A 13,574-nucleotide genomic window follows, 5' to 3' on the forward strand; every position below is an offset into this window, starting at 1 on the left:
GTGCTAGCTTCTAATGATTTTTGTTGTTGTTGTTGTTGTTGTTAATTAATATTCTACTTGTGATCTGCTTTTGCCTTCTGTTTGCTCGCTTGCTATACCCAAAGCCTGATCATAACAAGAATGTAATATTAGTTGATTCTTACCATTAGGGCTGTGGAGAAAATTGAATTGGGAGTCTGTAAACATATCAGTCTGGCATTTACTGTGGGAGGTTAACCTAACTTAAAATGCCTGCAAATGTTGTTGAGCAAATTTTACTTGCACTGTCAACAGACTATTTAACAAATGTGAACTTTCATAATAAAATATAACAAACATAACAAAATATAACAAGATCAGGTACACAGCCTACTAATAACAACTGTCCAAATCAAAAACCATGAGAATAGTCCATATTCATAGCCAAGTCGTCGTAGGTCAAGATGACGGTATAATCCCTTCACATCAACTTATCTTTAAGAGACTATTTACACCCCTCTCGAATATGCTTTTATTTGATGCTGTATCAAGCTCTTGTCTCCTATTAATATTGTTAAAGAGTGTTGGGAGGCAGATTAGGAAAGATTGTTGAAGTATTGAGTGCTGAGTGTGGGGAATGTGGAGAAGGTCCTTGGTTCTGGTGAAGCGGGAAGAAGCACGGAGAGAGAAGAGTGAGACAAGATGTACCGAGCGGTAATGCCCATTTAAGGTCCCGCGGAGGAAACTCAGGTCAGCTACCTGTCGCCTGATGTGCAGTGGTGACATATTAATTGCCATTAATACCTGCTGCGTATGTTGGTACTTATACCTGCTTCTCTTACATTGTTAGTACCAATGTGAAACACTACCACCTTCTCCTTTCCCTCCTCCTTTTCTTCTACTTTCCTCAACATCTGCCTCAACCTAATTCCTGGATAACACACTACCCTGGTTCCCATTCCTCCGTACACGTTCCCCACGTGTCTAACAATGGAATCCCCCATGACCAGAGCCTCTACCCTACCCACCTCATTTGATCCTCTCCCCTCCTGGTCAGCCCTATCTTTCCTGACATCTGCAGAAGCTACTTCCTCCTCCCTTTTCTCCCTCCCATGACACTGTTCCACCTGTCTTTTCCTGTCCACTACTCCACACTTCCCTTGCCTACCTTTTCCCATCCTCCTACTTCCACACTTCTCAGCAGCAGTTCCCTGTTCCTCATCTTCACCAGAATGAATTGGGAACACGGAAGGAGCCGCCCCAAAGGGTGCTAGATAAGGCATTCGGGCGTTCCCTCGGCAACAGTGGTACACCAGCTGATTCTTCCACGAAGGCGCTGCTACACAGCAACAAACAGACAAACTATGTCCACGAACAGTCCTTTTCAGGACCAACCAGAAGACATGTCGATCAGACTTGGTAACAATCTCCGCATTTGTCACTTAAATATCGAATCCATATCACCACCAAAAAGTCTGTCTCGTCTTATGCTGGAGAACAACATGGATTTGATAGCACTACAGGAAACACATACCAGTGACAATGAAGATCTCTACAGAAGAGGAAAAATAGGTGGTTACAATCTCGCTGGGGCAATCAACAATGAACGTTATGGGATCGCAACTTGCATCAGATCCCAGTTAACCGATTTTAAAGTTGTTTATGAAGACAACTCAACAGATATGTCTGTCCTGGCAGTGGAAATCTCAGGCATTACTGTTGTGAATGTCTATAAACCACCAGGAGTCAGTTCATTAAAAGTTTTTGATCATCCTGTTTTGTATGTCGGAGATTGCAATAGTCACAGCCCAGCATGGGGATATGAATTCGAAGATGACAATGGATACAACCTAAATAACTGGATTGAAGCAAACTCCCTACAACTCATCCACAATGCTAAACATCCTGGCACATTTCATTCTGGCAGATGGCTAAAGGATTATTCTCCTGACCTTTGCATAGTGTCACAGTCAACTCCTGAGAATCAACACATGGTACAATGAAAGATCATCAGTTCCTTTCCTCACAGTGAACATAGAGCAGTTATTATTTACTATGGCACTGAGATCCCTCTTGTGTCTTCAGTACCACAACCTCGTTGGAATTTTCGACTAGCAAAGTGGGATAAATTTGCAAAAGGGCTTGATAACACTGTACAGTGGATACAGTCACTTCCTGAAAATTACAATAGATTTGTCAACGCCATAAAAGCTAATGCTAGGAAGTTCATTCCCCGGGGATATCGTAAGACGTATATACCAGGATGGTCAGAAGAATGTAATCAGCTCTACACCGAATATCAGAACTCTCCTAATGAAACGACAGCTGATGAGTTGCTAAGGGCTCTAAATAAATCTAGGAGAGAGAAGTGGCACAGAACTACAGCAGAGATGGCCTTCACACACTCTAGTCGTAAAGCCTGGAACCTCATAAGAAAACTTGGTAGTGACCCTACAATGAAACGCAGAAGTTTGCCAATGAACCCAAACACCATTGCCTCCATACTGACACAAATCTCTATGCCGAAGATGGACAAGGTACACGCAAGGAGTGTTGCGAAGCAACTAAGAATGAGAAGATATCAGTTGACATCCCATCCGGAGTATTCCTCTGAGTTCAGTACTGAAGAACTGGACAAGGCTCTATCCAAGATAAAGATAAATAAAGCTGCTGGTCTGGATGAAATCTATCCTGAGTTTCTGAAGGCCATAGGCCCTGGTACAAAATAATGGCTAGTTAACTTCTTCAATGAAATTCTGTGAACTGGTAAATTACCTAAGTTGTTAAAACAAGCCAAAGTAATTGCAGTCTGGAAGCTAGGAAAGGAAGGAACTGATGCTTCACATTATCCACCGATTTCACTCCTTAGCGTAATCTACAAGATGCTCAAAAAAATTATACTTAACCGTATCCAGGAAGCAATAGAAAGAGTCATCCCAATTGAGCAAGGGGGTTTCAAAAAGAATCGTAGTTGTTGTGATCAGGTGTTAACACTGACAACAGAGATTGAAGCAAGATTCCAGAAAAGACTGAAGACTGCTGCAGCTTTTGTCGACCTTACATCAGCCTATGACACGGTTTTGGAGAGAGGGACTGTTGCTCAAGTTTGTTCAAGTGATCCCTTGTCAGAAGCTAGCATGCTTACTAAACAACATGTTATCCAACCGTTGACTTGCTGTATTTCTGAACAGTGAAAGAAGCAGGTGGAGATCTCTAAATAATGGTTTACCCCAAGGGTCAGTTTTATCTCCCATTCTATTCAATCTTTACATCCATGACCTGCCAAGAACAACTTCAAAGAAGATACAGTTTGCAGACAATCTAGCTTTAATTACTCATAGTACGGATTTGGCACATTGTAAGGATGTACTTACAGAGGACCTAGCTACCATGTGCGACTATTTCCACAAATGGAGACTCCAGCCAAATCCTAGTAAAACGGCATTCCACTTGCATAACATGGAAGCTAATCGGAAGCTACATGTGGTTTTTAATGGAACAGAAGTCTCCCACAACTTCTTCCCAAAATATCTGGGTGTCACACTGGATCGATCCTTGTCATTCAAACAGCATTGTTCGAATCTGTCAAAGAAGCTGAGCACAAGAGTAAATCTACTGCATAAACTAGTGGGCAGCAACTGGGGTGTAGATGCAAACACTCTTCGCACTGCTTCACTTTTTCTAGCATACTCGACTGGTGAGTACTGCGCTCCTGTGTGGGAAAACAGCGGACATTTGAGCAAGATTGACGTACAGCTCAATGAAACCATAAGAGTTTTTACTGGTACAGTGAGGTCCACTCCTACTCAGTGGCTGCCTGTTTTAGCAAACATTGCTCCTCCAGATCTGAGGAGAAAAGCAGCAGAAGTACAGTTGCTCAAGAAGACCTTTGCACACAGGAACTCACTTTTCTTCAATGCCTTACGAGATCCACCTGTGATGAGGTTGAAATCCAGGAATCCACTCTGGACTGATCTACACTCCTATGAAAAATTCAGTGTAACAGCAGAATGGAGACAGCGATGGGAACAATGCCCACCCACCAACGCCTTTCTGATTAAAGATCGAATGAAGAAAGTGCCAGGTTTCGATCTTCCTCGACATGAGTGGTCAAAACTCAACCGTTTCAGAACAGGCCAGGCAGGTGCCGATATTTGATGTCAAAGTGGGGATATTGTGAAAGTGCTGCGTGTGAGTGTGGTGCTGAGAAGCAGACATTGCTTCATGTTGTTGAGAGCTGTCCACTGTCAGCATTTAAGGACGGTTTACTGGCTCTGCATGAATTGACACCAAGTGCAGTGGACTGGTTGTCGAAGCTGGACATTCTAGTTTAATTACCTTTATATTTTAATTTGTATGTTAATTATATATTTTTACACATTATGCTTGTAAATGCCATACGATAATAATAACCAGAATGAATACTCCCTCTCCTACCATTCCTATCCTATCTCTACGATACACACTCCAGTTCTGTGAGAATATTTTTGCATCCGTTATATCATTTCTCAGACGTCTGGAGGGGGTGTTCTCCTGGCTATACGACTGGAACTACAACCAATCCGACTAGGATACTTGGAGACTGACAGTGAAGCTCTATGGGTGGAGGTGACATGTAGGGGCAACAAATTCTTGATAGGTAGCATATATCAGGCTCCGAAATCCAAGCCCTATATAAATGAAGGATTACTGGAATCTCTAAGACGAATGCAACTCATTCAGCACAAGTACATTGTCGTCTACCTCACAGGCGACTTTAACCTGGACATAATATGGACCCGTGATTCCGCTCCCATCCCTGGAAATCCATTGGCAGACACATTCTTAACAGCGTTCTACGATCTCTTTGTAGAACAGCTTGTTTTAGAAGCAACACATATCACCCAACATCCCGTTCTATATTAGATCTGTTCCTCACCAATCATCCCTCCTCAGTATCTTGAGTTGAAATCATACCGGACTTCAGTGATCACACGCCATTCAAGCGACTCTAGGTACCCTAGATTGCAGAAAACCTGTCAAACACAAATCCAGGCCTCAATATAACTTCAGAAAAGCTGACTGGAAATCCCTCTCCACCTTACTACTGAATCACCTACCAACTCCAACCTCCTTATCAACCTGTGACGTAGACTCTTTGTGGCTTGCCTGGAAAAATACATTTTTCTGGTGCATTGAACAAACTGTACCGAAATGCAGTATAAAAAGAGAGAAGAAAGCTCCGTGGATTAATAAAGAACTTTTGAAGTTAATAAGAAAACGGAACAATCTGTAAAAAAAGTGGAAACAGCGCCAAACGGAACAAGCGTGGGAAAAGTATAAATCCGCTCGGAAAGACACTAAGAATAGGATCAAGGAGGCTTACGATCAATATATTCACAAGGCTTGCTCAGATATCAAAGAACTGTGGAAGCTACTAAAAAGGAACTGTGGCAGCGCTGCACCAAGCTATTTTCAAACTAACGGGAAATCCATCTCCACGCCTGCAGACATTGCCTCAGCCTTCAGTGAAAAATTTAAAGAGAATTTCTCACAGGCACAATCAGCTGGGGACATGTATATAACCAACACACCCATACCACCCCTCCCTCTCACCAGCCTATACTTCTCGGAATTTGAGGTACTAGCAAGTTTGAAGAGGATTCGACCCCATGCGGCGGGCGGCCTTGATGAAATACCCAGCCGTATACTCCCTGACTGCGCTGAGTCACTGGCACCATCTCTCTGTGAACTATTCAACCTGTCGCTTCACTGTGGATCACTACCTCAAGACTGGGAGTGTGCTGATCTAGTTCCGATTTTCAAGAAAGGGGACAAAGCACTCATTGACAACTATCGGCCAGTGTCTCTCACATCTCACGTATGTAAATGTACGGAACGACTTGTAGCCTCTAATATACAGGAATACTTCCGGGGAGGTAATCTGCTAAGTGAAAACCAGCACAGTTTTCTTCCAGGAAGATCCTGTAATACTTTATTAACAAAGGTTATTGATGAATGGCAGTTCTCTTTGGAGAAATCTAAAATTGTTCAGGTAGACTGCGTGGCTTTGGACTGGGCTAAAGCTTTTGACCAAATCCCCCATGAACGACTTTTGTTAAAATTAAGACAGATGAATGTTAGGGGAAGTGTACTAGCATGGTTGCAGTCATTTCTCGAGGGTCGAACTCAACGTGTTGTGTTTGATGGAGTTCGATCATTGACCGTTAAAGTAACCTCAGGAGTATGTCAAGGCATCGTCCTGGGACCTTTATTATTTAATGCATTTGTCTCTGATTTACCTAAATGTGTGACCTCAACCATAGCCCAGTACGCTGATGACACTGTAATGTACAGGGATGTACAATGTGCAGATGATTGTCTGAAGTTACAGTCGGACTTAGACACTATAGTGGTGTGGTGTTACGTCAATGGTCTCAACATTAATGCTGGCAAATGTAAATACATTAGGTTAAGAAGGTCTCGACGCCCAGTAGAATGTATATATAACATTGATAATGTACATATTGAGCGAGTTAAAACCATGCATTTGTTAGGAATAACCATTCCTGACCACCTAAAATGGAACACACAAACAGAGGAAGTAAGATGCAAAGCTGCCAGGGTGTTCGGTTTTATGCACAGAACCCTCCTTGGGTGCAAGTCGAATGCTATACGGACGGCTTACCTGACACTAGTGAGACCTATACTAACGTACGGTCTACCTGCCTGGCACCCTACCACTGCAAAGAACCTTCACAAACTAGAAGGAATCCAACATCGCGCTGAACGACTTATTAACAAGAACAGCTACCTGTCTTCCCTCCCATCAATCGCCTCCTTGTGTAAACAAAGCGACATCACCTTCTTACACAAGTCCCTCACAGGGGCCATTCACCTTTCACCATTCCCTCGACTCTCCTTATCGTACAGCTCCGTCCATAGAGGCAAAGGGGTGTGTCTTATTTTCCCCCCTTTGCGCGAACTGAGTCATACAAACTAGGTTTCTTTGCTCGTTCAGCGCGGCTTTGGAACGATCTACCCGCCAACATTAAATGTAGAAATGTAAACATAGTTAAATGTTACGTTAGGAAGCACATATGGTGAGAAAATGCATGTGAACGAGGGAGTGAAAGGTTGTATAAATGAGAAATATGTATATATTAGGCTATTCTTTGTTACTTTACCTGTAAATAGTGTATATAACTGTTTTAGTTTAGGATTTAGGTAATTATTTCAAAGGTCAGGGGGCACTATGTGTAGGGAGGTCTGTCCTGTTCCCCTGGTACTGTAAAGGTTTATGGTAAATAAATAATGAATGAATGAATGAATGAATGAATGAATGAATGATTCAACTTCTATTACAATATCTGGTAAGTATATATCTATTAAATTAATTCTATTCCTTTCTTTATGGAATGGAATGAATAAAGCCATCTTGTAGCGAGAACAGTCCAGACATTGAGTGTTATTTATTGAGAACTTACTTAGCATTGAAACATTTTAAAAGCATAACAAGCTATTAGCTTTCTCAGTTTAAAACAAAAAATATATAAATAGAAGTAGTGATCTTGGGTACAATTCACTGCAAAAAGTTAGGCCTGTTTTGAATCCAGTTGATGTCATTCGGAACATGGATATGAGTAAACTATTGATGAGACTATAATAACTTTCTAAGGGAGGAAGTAGGTGAAATAGTAAATGAACTACAAACCAAACAAATAGGAATCCAAAATTAGTTAGCAAAACTCAGTAAAATGGTGAAAATGTTGTTCGTATCCATACTGAAATCTTAGAATTGCTCTTTATGGGAAAATGATCCAAATTTTTTTCATTTAAAACGCAAACATCCTGCCCCAAGAGCCTCCTCCAAATTTCTAAATATGGAGGCAGAAGAAGAGTATATGTCCTTGCAGCAATAGGAAAGGGAAAGCTCCTTTTGAGAGAGGTAACCAAACTTCCCAGAAGTGTAAGAAGTTGTGACACCTATTTGCAAAGTAGAGTGCTTTCTTGAAAACCTCAGAGACCAACGGCTCCAGAAAGAAAGTGTTTTATTTATTGCAAATACAGTATGTATATTAGTGTATGTTGTGTAAATATATGTTACAAATATTACATAAGAAAATTTTGGCCTTTTCTCCCTGCTGTGTGAGCTTTTCCTGCTGTACCAAGACAATATGGGGGCAAGCATTAAATCCAGGACACTAATTTGGAGGAAGTAAGTATATATAATCCTTATTCTATCTATAATGAATTCCAAGAAATTCAAATATTATGACTATTTGTAGGTCATTCCACATCAAATCATGTCACAGTTATGTTTAACCATATGGAATGTAACCAATCCTTCAGTACCCTTCTCCATCCTCCTTCACTTCTGCTATCATGAAGGAGGTTAATTTATAGCTTGAATTCCTAGCAGCCTCTACCATTTTAGCTTCTTCTTTTGCATGTGTTGGGATAGATCTTATCGACTGCATGCTCGATAGCAAATACACCTTTGCATAAAGTACACAATACTTCGTTCATGAAATTACACTTTTGTTTCGGCATTCTCATCTACTGATAAAAAATTACAGAACAACTCATCATGATTAAGAACAGAAGAGTACCGACACACATGTGCTTGTAGACATTATAAGACATTAAACGTGAAGGTGTCTCAACAAATTCATCATCATCATCATAATTTATTGCACAGATTGAAATGTTACGGCAAAATTTATACACTAAATCTGGGTAAAGAAATAAAATATTAACTTTAAATAAATATAAATAATGAAATTGGGCACCACCAGCAAAAGATTTATAGGAATATTTGACTCTGTAGAACATGAATGAACTTCTCACAAGGCGACAGTCATCAGGGTGACAAGGCTCCAAACATGCTTTATTACCTTACCTACTTCTATTTAAGTCTGAAAATAAATTTGGGTAGTTTTTCCTTACTCCACCAATAAAAGATTTGCTATAAGTTTGACTACATGAATTTATTTCTTAAACAAAATAAAACAAAACCAAACAAACACGAACAATAATCATCATGTGATGAGACCAAAATAAACACCAACAAACAACATTTACAAGCAATACACCACAACTATACATAGTTCTGAAGGCCACGCTTCGAATTGATGATTTCCTATGGATACGACCCCTGTCCATTTGTAAAATTATCTTACATTAGCACAATAGAATCATCGCCGTGGAATCTATTTATCCCAGGTTATAACTATGTTAAAACAAACTCAATTGCCTCATTACACTCCATTAATCAAACAGCTTCACCCTGTAAAAATAAAAACTTCTGTAGACTAGATGCACGACAAATGCCACACCAAATCAGTCAAGGAACGACCAGGCGCTGAACACTTTGCCTACAATTTCTTATAGCAATAGTCAATTCTGTGCACAACTACACATTATCTTCAGATTACACCTATAAAACACTACCCACAGTGTGCATTTCCTCGTACAGGAATAATCCAGGTTTTCACTCACAAAAGATCACTATGTAGCGTCTTCCAGCGACTGTTCACCGGGAACTTGTAATTGTCAAGTAATGCACTCGTCATATGTCCATAATGGTATAGTAATGCAACCAGAAAGAACTCGTAAAGTAAAGACTTCGTAATGGTGATCATCATCAACAGCAACCGCTATGGTCATGAACAGTAATAGTAATAAACTCGTTGCACATGCGCACACGTATATATAGGCTTGCTCCACGTGGCTTTCATCTCTGCAAAAGTTCACTGAAAACAACGCTACCACTGAAACATCTTCATAGTCACTGGGTCAACATAAGCTTGTTCAAACTCGGAGCTTCCGGATTGGTTATTGAGCTGCCGATCCACAAATGCAATCTTGCACATTGACCCACATTGATGAATTAACATCTTCAACATACACTTCCCGGCTGTACCCCAGGTTTCTAAACCACTTGTTGCAACATTGCAACACTTTTAACCAACTTCAGCCGTCTATACCAATACAGTCGCTGTTTTCCTTGTTGCACAATCTTCACTGCTAGGCCATGTGCACAGACTCTTACCCAAACATAAATTTAAACAAAATATAATGATGCACATACGCAGTATTCCCTAACTACAAATCTTTCTTATAATACTATGTTCTTACGTCTTAATTTAACAAACTCACATGATATTCACTACCTTTATACTACAAATTATTTTACAAAAGTTTCCTAACTTAAAATCAGGAGATCGTCATTTAAAAACATTTCCTAACCTAAAATTGGGGATCGTACTTGTGTACGGTTACAACTACTGATAAAGAATTACAGAACAACTCGTCACAATGAAAAACAGAAGAATGCTGAAAGATGCGTGCTTGTAAATATTAAAAGACATTAAATGTGAAGGTGTCTCAACAAACTCATCATCATCATCATAATCATCCTCATCATTTTCATTTATTGCACTTAAACAGGCCATTTAGGCCCACCGCAAAAGCTAGCAAAATTTTCAGTCATGACAAAATATCTATGGTAGTTCACATCACAAGTATTTGTCATAGACATAGGCTCATTTACTTCTATTTTGCTAGTGCTTGCTGTTGGTTGGACCTGTTCCAATGTTAGCAGTACTGTATCTTTCCACCACGTGCTTCTGCATGAATAATGTCAAGCACAGTTCTTCCTTGTGCCTTTTTTCCCATCTTCTGGTCTCTGTGATGTAGGTCGGTTCATATATCTTCTTTAAAATCTTCCTTTCAAATACACCATATAGCCAAGTTTCCCTCACATACAACGATGGCAGTGTTATGTTACAAATTTGTTCTTCTGTGTACTTTGGCATGTGTAATGCCAACCACAGCCTATTAAATTAACCCTAGGAAAGAAAATTGCAAATTACCCTAGGAATGAGAAACGTAGTGTTGGTTGGTTGGCAAACGTTAAGCTGTCGGCTACAAACCACATTCGATACTTCCAGTGAAGTGTCACTTTCCTGATGCCATTTCTTGGATAACATTTTAATCTGAACTACAGAGAAACAAATGAAATGGGTAATGTAGGCATGTGCGCAGATCTGTGCACCCATTAATGTATCTCAAGAAAATGTGATATAATGGGATGAATGTGAAAAATACGGGACATTTTGCTTCCTGTTGTCGGGACAACGGGGCCAACTACTGAAAGAAGGGACCATTATCCCCATTTTACAATAGAGAAGGGACAATCCTGTTAAAAACGTTACACTTCTGAAATTACTGGTTCCTCTATCGAAACATTGATGGCTGCAGTTGTTCTTTTCTTCTGGTGCTGTATATAATAATGACTGTTATAAATTCATCATTATCATAATTCAATTCACTTAAACAGGCCATTTAGACCCATGGCAGAAGATAAAACATACAAAAGCTAGCAAAATTTTAAGTCATGACAAAATATTTACGGTAGTTCACATCACAAGTATTTGTCACACATGTTGGCCCATTTACATCTATTTTGCAAATCTTACGTGCTGGCTGTTGATTCGACTTGTTCCAATGTCAGCAGTACTGTATCTTTCCACCTCGTCCTTGAGCGACCTCTTGGACATCTTCCAGTTGGCTAATGAGTAAATACGCGGCTGGGGAGAGTACCCTATGATCTGAAAGCATGTCTTAGCCACTGCAATCTTTTTCTTGTAATCAACCTCCCAATATCAGTTTTCTTAAACTACAGGTACAGTTCTTCCTTGTGTCCTTTTTTTTCAACCATCCTCCGGTCTCTCTGTTGTAGGTTGGTCCATATATCTTCTTCAAAATATTATTTTCAAATGCACACATTCAGTCTTTAAGCATCTGTGGAGTTGCCCATATCTCACAACCATATACTATTATAAATGTATGAATAAATTAGTGGATGGTTTGGCAGTTGGATGGATTAATGTTTAAATTTCTCATTTCAGGGTAAGGCAATGAAACTAGCAAGCAAAACAAGCATGAGTCATCCTACAGATGCCATGGAATCACTGATGGAATGTTCTGTCTCCACAGAAAGATCCACTAAGGTCAGGTCGATCGATAGAGAGATGGGTTTATCTACAAATTTTTCTTTTCAGGTAACAACAACAGCTCTGACAAGAGTGGACAGTCATGAAGGTGTTGTTGAGCCACCAACGAATTGCTATAAATCCTCTGGTTTTGCAGTGATGTCAAGTAAATCTACGATATTCTCAAGTGTCAGCTTGTTAGTCTTTGTGACTCTGTGACTGTCTTATTTACTGACATTATTTTTTTTGTTGAAACCTTCAGTACTTATGAGGAACACATACATGTGTTACACTCGGATTCAGTTGAAATTTGGTGGGAATATTCGTGGGAGGCAGTAGAATGCTAATGTGAAAACTGCATGTGCCCAGCGCAAGTTTAAATGCCAAAATTGAACAAATAAATAGTCTTAAAATTAGAAGTGTCGTGGAAGTATCGGGGTGCGGCAGAGAGGTAGGGAGGAGTGAAGCAGCGGACGTGAACCAACCAGGCTGTAACGAGCTGCGTCAGCAGCCAGGTAGCGTATAGTTAGCGCGTTCTCCTTAACTTCCCAATCAGATGTGCAAAACGTAAATATGAAAACAGCACATGAAATAAGTATACAGAGGACGATGTTTGAACAACGATGCCAATAAGGTTTGAAAAATTCATGCCCGAGTTCTTGTTACTCGTAAGTTTTCAAACCTTATTGGCATCGTTGTTCAAACATCGTGCTTTGTACACTTGTTTCATGTGCTGTTTTCATATTTACGTTTTGCACATCTGGTCGGGAAGTTAAGGGAACATGCTAACTATACGCTGTCTGGCTGCTGGCGCAGCTCAACGCAGCCGGTTGGTTCACGTCCGCTGCTTTGCTTCTCCCTACCTCTCCGCCACACCTCGATACTCCCGCAGCACTTCTAATTTTACTACTATTCATTTGTTCAATTTTGGTGTTTTAACTTGTGCTGGACACATGCAGTTTTCACCTTAGCATTCTACTGCCTCCCTCGAATATTCCTACCAAATTTCAACTGAATCAGAGTGTAACACATGTTTGTGTTCCCTCGTTAGTGTTATAAAAATCTGTGATGTTGAAGTTTTGATGAATCATGCTACTATCAGTCCTGTAATTGTGATTGCCTAAAGTCAAAGTCATCTCTGTACAGACCATGAAAGCTATTATTATTTCCAGTAAATAGTGGCAAGTTATTGTACTGTAAATAACACAATCCTGTATATATTTTATAAATGTATATTCAGCAATCAAGTAAGTTAGTTACAATTTATTGAACAATGCAAAGAAGTGAATATTAACATAAATCAAAGGAAGCATTAAAAACGAACTTCAGTGTGAATTGTGCCCTTTGGTGACGTCGGTCGAGAATTATTCATAGAATCACTGGCAGAGTTGAATCGCTCTGTAGACATTTCCCACACTTCCCCTCAAGACAATCTGCAGGTCTTCAATTTGGTCTTGATAATCCTAAAAGTTGCACACAACATTCATGCTTCGGTTTGGACAAGGCCTTTGTCAAGATATCAGTTGGCATGTCTCCAAATACAACATGCTCCAAATTCATGGCTCCAGACTGAACAATTTCTTGAACAAAGTGATGGCGAACATCAATGTGCTTTGTTCATGCATGAAAAACAGGATT

The 13,574-nt window shown here is 40.1% G+C and overlaps 1 protein-coding gene across 3 annotated transcripts in view; it reads left to right on the plus strand.

The window, feature by feature from the left end:
* The window catches only part of LOC136857087 (transferrin), a 389,183-nt gene extending 376,852 nt beyond the window's left edge, over window positions 1-12,331 (plus strand). For 2 of the 3 annotated variants that reach the window (XM_067135471.2, XM_067135472.2), the window contains exon 15: window positions 12,006-12,331. In XM_067135471.2, the coding sequence (XP_066991572.2) occupies window positions 12,006-12,155 (150 nt within the window). In that variant the 3' untranslated portion in view covers window positions 12,156-12,331. Of the gene's footprint in view, window positions 1-11,852 lie in introns of all 3 variants that reach the window. The other variant, XM_068225055.1, reaches the window with a different exon arrangement.
* Window positions 12,332-13,574: the final 1,243 nt, after the last annotated feature.

Source organism: Anabrus simplex, chromosome 1, assembly GCF_040414725.1.
Source record: "Anabrus simplex isolate iqAnaSimp1 chromosome 1, ASM4041472v1, whole genome shotgun sequence".
Classification (NCBI taxonomy): domain Eukaryota; kingdom Metazoa; phylum Arthropoda; class Insecta; order Orthoptera; family Tettigoniidae; genus Anabrus; species Anabrus simplex.